The 12589-nt window shown below is 35.7% G+C and overlaps 2 protein-coding genes across 2 annotated transcripts; both read right to left on the bottom strand.

Annotated features, from left to right (window-relative positions):
- Positions 1-91: 91 nt before the first annotated feature.
- On the bottom strand, positions 92-5435 carry LOC130816072 (mitochondrial protein pet191 homolog). The gene is made up of 3 exons (XM_057682655.1): positions 5189-5435; positions 2357-2461; positions 92-665 (listed from the first exon to the last, which is right to left on the bottom strand). Exons 1-3 carry the CDS (start codon positions 5255-5257, stop codon positions 624-626), a joined length of 216 nt encoding a protein of 71 aa, XP_057538638.1. The 5' UTR covers positions 5258-5435; the 3' UTR covers positions 92-623.
- Positions 5436-6116: 681 nt separating this feature from the next.
- Positions 6117-12528, bottom strand: LOC130816070 (uncharacterized). Its single transcript, XM_057682650.1, has 6 exons — positions 12272-12528; positions 11919-12179; positions 10760-10933; positions 10294-10400; positions 7991-8286; positions 6117-7268 (listed from the first exon to the last, which is right to left on the bottom strand). Exons 1-6 carry the CDS (start codon positions 12410-12412, stop codon positions 6703-6705), a joined length of 1545 nt encoding a protein of 514 aa, XP_057538633.1. The 5' UTR covers positions 12413-12528; the 3' UTR covers positions 6117-6702.
- Positions 12529-12589: the final 61 nt, after the last annotated feature.

Below are 12589 nucleotides of genomic sequence, written 5' to 3'. Positions count from 1 at the left end.
AAATTAAGTTTTCACGAAGCTTATTTTTGGAATTAAGTTGTTAAAACATCTTATTTTATTCAAATTTTCTCAGGTAAGCAGGGCAACGAGATTTGAGAATCAAACCCAAGATCTGATTATATAAACTTATCTACATTCATTTCTCATCATATACATTGTAAAGAATAGAGCCATTCTTTCCAAGTGCTCCAGATGATAGCACTTAAAAGCTAAAATGATGATGCGAATTACCAGCCAGGTCATGACTACATGATAGTATATTAAACATTCACCCAGCCCTTGATTCCTTGACCTCCATAATCAAAGATGACGAAAAGCCATACGCCAGTGCAAGAAAATGAAAGAAACGAGAACCTCGTATATATGGCAGTAAAACATAGCAGTAATTGGTACAAGATTGGCCATGCCACCAATAGAATCTCACTATAGCTTTTTTTTTCCTTGTTCTGGTCAGAAACTTTTGGGGGCCACGATTTCAAATCAACAAAGCATAAAGTAGCGCGAGGCAACAAGAAATACGGTGGTTTTACTACCAATTTTATTTCATAAACCAAAAATCTGCACCGATTCAACTTGGCTTATGTGAATTAGCTCCATGGAAACTGTTTTTAATGCTTCACTAACTAATATCCCTTGTTTCCTCGAATACGGGCACGCATATCAACCTGTATAATTGCCAATAAGTTATGCTTGCTAAGTTTTCTCAGTATAAATTACTGCGAAATAAAATTAACAAAAAAGAGGACAACATTGTATCAATTTGTAATATAACATGAACCCAAACCCCTCTATGGTTGCTTTTACTCGAGTGGCAAGAGTCTCAATCCATCAAACTTTGCCTGGGCCTTTACTTAGAATAATAGTGGGTTTTGGCAAATATAGCAGATGACCTAAAGATTTAAACTAAGGTGCAAGCGCAAACTAACCTCAAAGATTTTCGATGTAGTAAATTAGCCCCAAAAGTTTAATGATTTGTGCAATAAAATAATAAGTGAATTTTCTATTAACAGGAAAATATTGAACTTGTTGACAAAAATAAGTTTAGATTTCATCAGAAAATATTAGCTGATCATATTAAAATCAGTTTTATACCTATGACTTAAGACACTAACAAATTCACTATTTAAGTCATGGAAGTACTTTTTATTCCGACGCTCACTGCTATATGTCTACGGACCACTACCAACAACTGTCCACCTCTTCAACTGTCCAATAACTTCCCTTCAGCAATGTCATTTACCGCAACAGAAGAGACATCGGTTATCGAAACTGACCATAAAAGCTCTAGACCCAAAGTTTACATAGTCTAAGTTTAATCATCTAAAGACAACAATAGGTATTTGAATGAGTGATCCTCTCTGATGAGCTGTAACCTCCTGTTGGGCGTGGTCAGCTGGTGCCGATGATGGGTGATGCTGTATTTGTAGTATTGGTATGAAGATGAAATTCAAGAAGTGGAGGATGGAACTATACTGTTTGCTACAGAAAATACCCCCCTTCTCCCATCCCCTTTATTTGACCTCTTCCCCCCCACTTCCCTATAACCCCTTCTCCTCACCGCTATGACCCCCTCCCTAGTAAGCAATTCCCTTCTCCACACCATCATTCTTAATGTTCTTCACAACCCACCAATGACCATACCGCCAACAACCCAAACTTCAAGGGGAACCATGGATTGATGGATGAAGCTAGTTTTTTAAGAGTGGGAGAGAGAAAATTAGAGCTTTTTCAGAGTGGGCAGCCATGGATGATGGATGAGGCAAGTTTATAAGAAGATTAAAATGAAAATGGAAGAGGTCTGGTGGGAAGCATGAGGTGGACTGAGGGTCACCGGGATGGGGTGGGTGAATGGAAGGTTGCCAGAGTGTGGGCATAGGGGGAGTTTGATTTCCTTTTTCTTTTTTTTTTGTGTTTTTTTATTTTTCTAAATAAAAAAAAAAAGAAGAATGAAATTTTAACATGTACAGTTACTAGGTTTTGGTATCTTTCAAAATAGACACCCTTAATAATATCCCAAAGTACGGAATTTTAGTTTCAATTTTTCCTTTATAAAAACAGTAAAAAGATCAGAGTTTATTGAGTTGACCAAATTAGCATTTCCAATTTAGTTTCAATTTAGTTTCAATGATATAGTATTACCAAACAAGGCCATTTCCAAAACACTCTGATAAATATTAGCATTAAGTTTTCTAATCCTTCATCTTTTCAATTATTCATTGCATGGCTCAATGAGTTAGTTAAAAATATTTCTCTCACAAATATGCACAGTCATGACACACAAGCACCAAAACTAGGTGAAATCATAAAGAATAGCACAACACTAAGGCAGGATCAACGGCGCATAAAGAAGGCATACCTGGCCTCTCTTACAATTAAAGTATGTTTCTCTTAGACCCACACACTCACTAGGTATACAAGGGCTTGCCTCTCCAGCACATTCCCTGAATGACCTCTTCTGCACCTAGATATTAAACATCAAACCCATAAATCTTCTAGAATAAAAAGCACCCAAACAGGTATTAAAAATATCCATGTATTCATGCTAGTTCTTATGTGAATAGAACACTACAGGAGCTACTATAGATTATAAATTCCAACATATGCAAAACAATTGAGCAACATGATAAAAAAAACAAGAACTGCAAAGAAAAAAAGGGGATTCAATAATCATGATACAAAAAAAATATATAATAAGTTTAAGAAAATGGAAAAGGATAACCTTAGACATTCTCATTGAAAAATCTGAACAGAAACACACTCATGTGTGCCAAAGTACTCAATAGCTACATCAAAAGGCAGCTAAGTGATGAAAAAAGTTACAGATAAAGTTCATGACCAAGATGGTGAGTGTGGTTAGAATGTTTAGCATAAGAGTATGGCTCATACTTCAGGTTAAGTCACAAAAGGGCATGTTAATTAACCGTTCATGGTAGCTTGGTCATCATTATTTGTTATATATTTTTATTAGACCAGTTCACTTGGAAGAAATTCAGACCTTTTGAAACCCTGTTACTTATGTTCACCTTTTGTATTCTATTTAATACTATCATCTCTTCGTTTATTCCGAATATCAACATATTAGTTCAATGGAATCCTTCATACATCAAAGGGATATGTTGCGGAAACCCATATGAGCATGAGCTATAAGTGACAAAAAATATAGCACTTGCACTCATTAAGTCCTCAAAGAGAACTACCTCACAGAAAGTCCTATGGTTCTTGAATAAGAAGCACACACATAGATGTATCATTTTAAAAGATGTTAAAAAAGTCTACCACGAAATCTTAAGTTCCTATTGTTTTCCTGACTTCAGATATTGTAATTGTAGACGAAATCGAAAGACTCTTGAGTAATCCAATAAATGTCAGCAATTCCAGAATACCTCCGCAAAAAATGTTTGCTGAACAATAATGCAAAAGACAAATGGTAGTATGACTATATCACCTAACTAACAAGACATAAAAATCCAGATGAGAGAGCGATAAAAAGAGCTTTAAGAGGTCTTGAAGCCATAAAATTATCAAATTCCCCAAACTAGGAAAATCGGAGTAGCAGAAATGCAAATGCTTCAATAGATGAGTGGGCATAACTTGAGGGATAGAATTCGAAATGAAGATATAAGAAAGGTTTAGAAGTCAAGTATTGAGAAAAGCATGAAAGAGAATCGTTTAAGATGGTTTGGGCATGTGCAAAGACAGAGTATTAGCAAACCGGTAACGATGATAGAAAATTGGAGATTGGGAGAGTTAAAAAGACAGCATGGAAGATCGAAGATGACTTGGAGGATGGAGTGGAAAAGGATATGAATGACTAGACTTATAAATTGAGATGGTAAAAAATCGAAATGAATGGAGAAGAAGAATCCATGTGGACGACAATTGGAAATGACATATAAATTACGTAGCCAACCTTGCCCAAACTAGCAAACCCAAACAAAAGTTCTCACTCACTTCAAAACAACCTTACAAGCTATGTAAAATAGGTAAACGATCTTGGATGATAAACTAACCACAATCCATACCCCATGGTTGCAAAACCACTCAAAAATCACGTCTTTTAAAGAAAATTTTTCAGAGAGGTGTGATAACCATCCCTAACACAAGAGAAAGAAAGAAAGATAAGTGTCATGAATAGTTAACAATCTATAACATAAAGAAAAGGAAAGTTGGCTTGCTCCGCTGTCTAAGAATCCTACAATCAAAGACTGGGTGTGTTTGGATAGAAGGAAATGGAGGAAAGGAAGGGAAGGGATTTGGAGGGAGAAAAAAATCCCTTGTTTGGATAGCAAATGTGAGGGAAGGGATTTGAAGGGGAGTGAATTGGAAGGATTTGATAGATACTTTTTGTTAAGGTTCAATCTCTGGAAAGATTTAAAGGGAAAACTTTCATCCCCCTTCCTTTCCCTTCCATTTCCTCCTTTACAAACAAGAGCTATTTCCCTTCCTTCCTCTTTTCTCCCTTTCTTTTCTCTCTAAAATTATTATCCAAACATAGTGTAAGATCTCAATTACACACCTTTGTAATCGAAGAAGGGAAAGACAAAAGGTGAAATCCCTGAAATAAGCTCTTAATCAGCTTCGTATAATCCTAAGGAACTATAACACATCCAAACATTTTTTTGAACATTCAAATAATCTGTTATTAAGAACCAGACATGCATGAAAACACCATAAATCATAATAGCTTCCAACTAAGGCCATGTTTGGTTCAGCTTCCTTATTTTAACCACTTCCCAACTGAGAACATGTTTGCTGACTTTACTGTTTCAAAGTGACCCAAAAAGGGCTTAAAGCTGTGGTTTTGGACACCAAACTAACATAACCCAGGCCACAACAAATCCACTCACTATTCACTAACCTTCTGAGACTAACAAACACAATTCCACTCATTTTTACAACACAACAAATCCTTCATAACCCATCAAATCCCATATTCAGAAAGATTAATAAGGCAAGTCTGAATGAATGAGCATCAAACAAAACCCAGAAAGAAAAACAATCCCTTTTGAATGATAGCAAACTTTACAGACAAGAATTCCCTGAAACCATTTGTAACAAACCAGAAATCAATTATACAGAAAAGAATGAATTTCAAATTTCTATCCAGTAATACTTATAAATTAGAAGTTCAAAGTTTAAAGTTGCGATGCAAAACAAGAAAAGAAATGGAAAGGGAAAGAAAGAATACCTTAACACAATCAGACTCACTAAGACATTTGACAAGCTCCTCTGCCAGACCCTTACACGACTTCGCCATTAAAATTCACCTTCACCTCCTATGGTTTCTTTGTTCGCCCTTTCACCAACTTCTCCGAAATTGTTGCGACACTTTCTCGAAATGTCCAAAAGTTAAATTGATAAAAATAAGTAATTTCAATTAAAATCGAGTTCAAAAGTAGATAAATAAATAAAAAATTAAGTACTAAAAGATTTAACAAATCAATTTTTTATTAATTAATTCTGTATTTGAGAAATTAATTAAATATAATATAAAAAAAATTATAAGTAATATATATATATATATATATATATATATATATATATATATATATATATATATATATATAATAACCATATTGGTTGCCATGTAAACTTTCACATACATTATCTTGTAAAATTGATCGTCATCTAAGAAAATACTGACCTCAAAATTCGACACAACATTTGCAATACGTAAATTCAGTCTATGAATGTTGGAGTGAGCAAAAACAACCCAACAAAAACAATTATTATTGTAATCTAATCATTCACCCGGATTATAATTTCTATGCACCAATACGTCGGATATAATGATCAAGATAAAAGAGCTGCTCCTGCGAGAGACCATCTCTCAATTAGACCACCTCAAAAGAAAAAGCCCGTACGCTAACTATTGTTTTAGTATATTCAACCCTTATATTGTGAACGTCTTATAGTAAAACCACCTCGCACTAAAATTTGTGCAGATAGACAATGAACTTTTTAATATTATCTTACTATTTTAGTATTGAGATATGAATAGACTCTTAATTACTTGTTTTTGTCTTTAACCGATAGCAAAATCATTTTAGTAATTATTTTGAAGGATTATTAATATCTACAATACTAGTCTTGATCAACGATCATAACACCAAATATCGGCGGAAAGGATGAAATATTCCTTAAAATAACTCAAAATACGATTTTTTATACCTTTACAACGCACAATTTTTTTAAAGCCTTTACAATGTTCAACGAGATGAACAATATACACATCTTTGATGGAAAATTGTGTTCTTCCCCTCGCGTAAACACATTGTTCCCGATCAAGGATTTGTCTACCTAAGACGAAGGCGACCCGATACAAACCCCATTCGTAATGTCACAAAAAGTATTTGATTGGGGCTAATTTTATGAATAGATAGAATCAAACTTTAGAACAGGTCAAATCACATGGAGAATAACCAGTTTGATCTGTTTTCTGAGAAGATCTATAAACAAAGTTTGTCCAGGTTCATCATATTCAGATACAAAAGCAGGTATGTGCAGGAGTTTTACACTGTTCTAGTTTGTCAAGGCCTAAAGAGCAGCAGCTAATGTGCTATCTGCCTCAGTCTCCTGTGTCTTACGAGATCAGGAACCAAGTCAGATTGCTATCTTTAGAAGATGGAGAACCAACTCACCAACATAGTCTATCTTAAACATGTTTTCTAGTTATGAAATCTGGTCTTAGATTCTAGAGCTTTACGGGATCAGGAACTGAGGCAGCGAGGCTATCCTTGGAAGATGGAGAAGCAAGTCGCCAACCGAATCTTTCCTCGACATGCTTGCGTCTTGTTGCTGGTCATCCCCTACACCAATCTCAATTCCTGCTGCAAGAACACTGTTTGTAGTTCGAGTTTCATGCAATGGCGGGACATCTTGTCGACTATTTCCCCCTGTTGGGTCTCCTATATTCTCTGAATTGATCACCGGAAGGTTCTGCACTCTCTTGTCCTCCTTTTGCAGAAGGCAACAAAGGGAATTCACCCTTGACATAATCGCCTTTTCATCCGAACTTGTTAAGCTTTGTGTGTCATTAAGCAGGTACTGAGTGATTTCCTCGAGGATTTCAAACTTTTGGGTTTCGTCAACTGAAGTATCAGGATGCTCGGATCTCATCTGCTCCGAGATACAGTCACCAATATGGTTTACAAGATCTCCTACCGACATGGATGGGCGAAGACCAGGAAGTTTGATCTGGTTCAGAAGTCTGAGTCCATGCATTTCTTCACATTTGCTGCTCACTTCTCCATCCATTACATAAGTTTCTGTGACATGATCGAAGATTCCATGAGTTTTCACTTATAGAATCACTTAATGATTGAGAATATAAAAACTAATGAAGCAAGATAACTGCCCAAAATCTGCGGGTCTAGAAAACCCCGAGTGAAGGATAGCCTGAACCAAGATAATCTAATTCTGTTATTCCATATTAAAGGAAGAAAGACGATGAGGTTACATCAAGACAAACGGGACAGATGCATAAGGTATCTTTTCATATCAATTAAAGAGTGACGCCAAAACTTACCATCCAAGCAAATAACCCCTTTTCTCATAATCGAAAGCGCAACCGAAAGACAATAACAAGATTCCATTACCCAACGCCATTTAATGGCTCTGACCTAGGGAGGGGTTTGGGGGTTTGGTTGATTGATTCCATTATAATCGGAAACCAAAGCGGGGATAAAATTATACGTAAATGTTTAAAACATTTTGTTCACTATCAATTAAATCTCAGGCCAGTTTATTTGAAGCGTGAATCCAAATGCGCATAAGAGGCTGCCTCTGGCCTTCATATTAAGCTTTTAAAAAAATTGAATTATGTAACTCTAGTTTACATGTGAAAACTTTGGAACTTAATAGTAGTTCTACTGGAAATATAGTGAAGCAATGGAAGAATAGCATTGTCAAGTGGTGACAAGATCCAAACGCAAGCATGCAGTATGGAAAAATCAGAGAAGAAATGTGGAAATACTGATTCAAATCAAACCTGCAAGGGCCGGAGGATTTTTCCCAGAGTACTGTGTGTGAGAGCCAATATCTGAAAAAGACACCCCTGAAACTATATTCCTGATGCCTGACAAACTGAATTTACTTTCAGTTTTGACTTCAAAACCATGTTCATGATCACTTTGATCACTAAATATTGAAACCCTTGGTTGAAAATATGGATTATCTAAATTTATCTGTGGCTGTTGACTTAGGGAGTTGAGACGAGGATCACACTGAATAAGTTTCTGAAAATGCCTTCCCAATATACCAGGGGGAAACTGCAGAAAATGACGCCTGCAACAGAAACACTAGAGCTATCAGTTATCAAGATTCCGTCTTTCTGTGATGAACCTTCAATACCCCATAGATCTTGTGGGTAAATCATCATCATCATACCCAGTGTATCCCGCTCATAGAAAACTATGATCAGGGTCTGGGGAGGGAAGAAAGACGGCAACTCATACTCATAAAGGAGCTTGTGGGTAGATATCTATAAAAAAAAATATTGTGAACTATATCATTCACTATTTAAAGTCTATATGTTTCCTAATCATCTTCAAATTAAAGACTACCAAAACCTCATCATGCATATGATCCAATTTCAATAAAAGCTCAGATCTAAAATTTATTCCAAGAATCCACAAGCAAACACAAGTAAAGGTGAAAAGTAAATCCGTACTTCATTTAATGTACAAAACCGTCAACAATGATGGAAGACATAGTACAATTGTAGCTGCACTTTATGAGCATTTAGAACAGCAGAGAACAAGTGAAGGTGCTCAAGGTTCACCCCAATGTGCTAGTGTACAATGAAAAGACGCAAGAATGTTAAAGCATATAGCAATGTGACTTGAGTTTGAATTTGAGCACCCATATCGTCTCTTACCAAGATGTAATCTCTACTCCCATTTAATTAGCACCTTACACTCAAACGCTCCAAGATAATTCCTTCATGATTGTATGTATGAGCTTTCAAGCTCACTTATCCTTCTAAGATATTAATGAAATACACTAAACTAGGGTGGTGGATGTAGCAACCATTTGGTGAACCACCTTAAATCTTTGTGTTATTATTTCCATTTATTTCATATTCATGCTTTATCATCTTGTTATTTGCAAAATAGTTAAAATTCATTCAATCGTCATTAAGTCGTGATTTTCAACCGTTATTGGCACCTTTAGGCTACCGCTTTCACTCCCATTAGGCCTCCCTTACAAAGCATGAGACCACTCAAAGAAAATATGGGCTCCAAGGAGACAACGGCACAATAAATTGGTGATTCTCATGTGAAGTCTGAGAATAACTTACTGAGCATGTGTTCCATTAATAGTCTTTTCTCTCACGGGCCAGGTTACATACAGCATTTATGAGCGACAACATTGTTCCTTATTTCGATTGTTATTAATTTTTAGTGTTTTTAAGAAGATTATTGTGTTATAAGTTGTTTTAGGAAAACAATGCAGCTTCTACACTTCTCGTTTCACACACCACTATTTATTACAATATTTAGTCTTTTCAGAAAGAGTTATTTTTTTATAAGGCAAGGTTATATGCATCTCGTCTCATCTATCTAACACTGCTAATGTAGGAGCCACTGTATGGTATTGAAGAAATACAATGTTTGTTCAGAGTTCAGACTCTCCGGAGGAAATTGCAATCCATTGACCCACTTTGGTTTCAAGCAGTCTTTTCTAAAGGAAGGGGGAAAATCTCAAAAGGGGAAGCGCTCAGCACCTGTCCAGGATAAATGACCTAAACGGAAGACTCGAAGTCAACAGAAGGGATTTGGGTGGCAGAAATAATTCAGTTGTCTTAAGGCATACTCACACTTCTTCTCGGCTCTTTTTACAAGTCAAAGCCTTTTTCTTCTTCTTAACAGTATGACTTCTCATTGGACAGGACAAAATAAATGTTGTGATTCCATAAGATTGCTCAGTTGCCCCATATAACAGATATGCTTGAGCTAACTCGAGATTTACTGATTGGAGCAAAACGACAAACAAAAACAAGTAACGGCGTATCTGGATACAATGATGAAACCAAGAACGGATCTTGCATTTATGGAGATAAATCATGGCTTGTTCTTTTTGCTAAGTAAACTATTACACATCAAAAAGCATCTATGTAACATGACCTAGATTGGCAAGTGATCTAACACGGCCATTCTAGATCCCTCTAATCTATAACGTGTCCTACATTGAAAGCAGTCAATGACGAACTTTCAACAACAGAATTAACATCGATATCAAAACAGAAAAAACAAACATGCTCTAAAATTAATAAGACGCTGGTGATTCTACCTATGGATGGAAGCCTGTCCACTGGTAATATCTGTAGTAGCTTGCCACAAAGTGTGCTTCCTTGGCTGTGGATTGATTTCTTTAAAGAAAAGTGGTTGCCTAGCAAGCTGAAACCCAACACAGCACAACATAACTACAAATATAGCACTGGAAGAAATAAACGTTTATTCAAGATTTATAGGTGTATGTGTTAGGCTGTGACAATTCGTCACATGATCGGGTCCATAGGCCCACTTGTGTAGACACACCCACGAGGCAATCATGGGCTCGGGCCCACAAACCCACGTGTAATGAGTGTTGACTTGCATACAACACATGATGTGTTTCACTCTTTTCCAAAACCATATGGTAGTAGAAGGATTACCCATCAAGCATTATATACATGTCTGATGTCTACAACCCATTATTTTAGCGATGTGAGATTTTCCTCACATGTGAAGTATTTCCAACAGTATGAATTACGTACCACTACATCAAGTGTCCCAGGTTCATCATCAGGGCAGTTTGCTTTTAAAGCCATGATGTCAGACCACTGAATCTCGATCTTATTCTTAAGTCCACCATCAAGAACTTCCCAAACGAGCTTATGCTTTGCAAAGTAACACTTGGCAACTAAATCGCCTTCGTATCTTGACTTATACTGTATTAAAATAAATCTCCCTTCAAATTTAGCCTCATGTACAAAACACTAAGATGAAAGCTTAATATCAAACCCAAGTCAAATGGATATATCTTACAGTCTCAATGTGTCATAAACCAAAAATATTCAACATTTGAATTCAAACTTAAGTACTTAATAAATCAGTTTTATTAAAAACAGGATTCATTGATTGCATCATCATATAAAACAAGGTTTTAGGAAAAATCAAATACACCAAGCAAAGTTAATCAAATCAGAATCTGCTAAAAATAGATAAGTTAGGATAAGTTAATATATTATATGCAACATTCTATTACAAAATTCCATCACCCTAATAGTATTATAATACAATAAATCTTTGACTCCATTATAATTCCATATCATATATAAGAGATAAAAAGGTTAAATAAGAGTTATCTAAAGACAAAGAACAAAGCCATAAACTTATTAAATATAACAATTATCCTAAGTTTTTCAAGAGGAATAAAGGAGACCTAAAGTTCAACCTAAAAACAAAGTCAATTAAGGCCCATATCTCATACTTCTGTTTGCAAGAAAAGTTAAAGCGACAACAGTACAAATTTAAGGTGGACTAAAAAGTCAAGGGTTTTCTTTGACCCTTGTGAAAGGATTCAATTCTCACTACCTACACGCATTTATTCTATCTCTCCTTTGCTAATAGGGGTTCTCCGGTGTCAAAACAGACACGATGGCTCGATATTTATCCCGAATCCGACTTGACACGACTTCAATATGAATTTAAAGTTTAAAAATATGTAAAAAGGACAAAACAACCTAATTTAAAATCGACCCGAATGACCTAACCTGAAATCAACCTGGTAACTTTAATTAACACAAATTAACAGCTCTACTATAGTCTAATCAGGAAATTCAGACCCGAGCTTAGATTCTCCTACTGGGACAAGTAAAGATAATAATAATAATAATAATAATAATAATAGAGTATAGCAGGAATTTGTAGTACCTCCCAGGTGCCAATTTTGAGTAAAGTAGCGACGAAATTGGAAGCCTTAAGCTTATTTTCAGCAACACCCTTTTCTTTTTCTTTCGTAGCATTCGATTTTGATAAAGAAGCATTCCTCTCTTGTGACAACTTCATTTGAATCAAATCCAAAAACGACGGCGTTTTCCTTAGCTTTAAACCTAATGGACTTGGCTCTTCCAATGGATTATACTCTGTACCCCCTTTTCCAATTTCAATTCCAGCTCCACCATTATCGTTAGTCTATTCAATTCAATGCAATTCACAAAACTCAATCTCAAACTCATACAACAAATTTCAATAAATTAAACTTAAAAAAAAAAAAGTTGAATCACCTGATTGGAGAAATCAAACTTAGGTCGTTTAGCGAGAAATTTAAATTTATCATCGCCAAAATCTGTCTTCAACTTTGATTTCTTGCGGCATGATTTGGATGAGGATGGAAAGTCCTGATCGGAATCCATTCTGTGAACCATTTTTGTGTGAGGACTGAGCAGAGAGTATGTGAGTCAGTGAGTTAACTCAGTAAACGTGAATTGATGAGCAAGAATTGTGAATGAAATCAGCCATGAGAGTATTATAAAGGGGAGAAAAGAGTTGCCACGTGTGAAGTACGTGGTACATCGTACGTGGCCGTTTTTTTAAAATAGTAC

Source organism: Amaranthus tricolor, chromosome 6, assembly GCF_026212465.1.
Source record: "Amaranthus tricolor cultivar Red isolate AtriRed21 chromosome 6, ASM2621246v1, whole genome shotgun sequence".
NCBI lineage: Eukaryota > Viridiplantae > Streptophyta > Magnoliopsida > Caryophyllales > Amaranthaceae > Amaranthus > Amaranthus tricolor.
Note: the sequence above shows the minus strand (reverse complement) of the source record. Positions and strands in the feature narration are given on the sequence as shown.

Excerpts from the sequence above, each read along its gene's own strand:
- LOC130816072 (XM_057682655.1), bottom strand. The coding sequence starts at position 5,257 with ATGGCGAAGTCGTGTAAGGGTCTGGCAGAGGAGCTTGTCAAATGTCTT. Across the intron at positions 2,462-5,188 it reads GTGAGTCTGATTGTGTTAAG|GTGCAGAAGAGGTCATTCAG; the intron begins GTATTCTTTCTT and ends TTTAATATCTAG. Across the intron at positions 666-2,356 it reads TTAATTGTAAGAGAGGCCAG|GTTGATATGCGTGCCCGTAT; the intron begins GTATGCCTTCTT and ends GCAATTATACAG.
- LOC130816070 (XM_057682650.1), bottom strand. The coding sequence starts at position 12,412 with ATGGTTCACAGAATGGATTCCGATCAGGACTTTCCATCCTCATCCAAA. Across the intron at positions 12,180-12,271 it reads AGTTTGATTTCTCCAATCAG|ACTAACGATAATGGTGGAGC; the intron begins GTGATTCAACTT and ends TGAATTGAATAG. Across the intron at positions 10,934-11,918 it reads TCAAAATTGGCACCTGGGAG|TATAAGTCAAGATACGAAGG; the intron begins GTACTACAAATT and ends ATTTTAATACAG.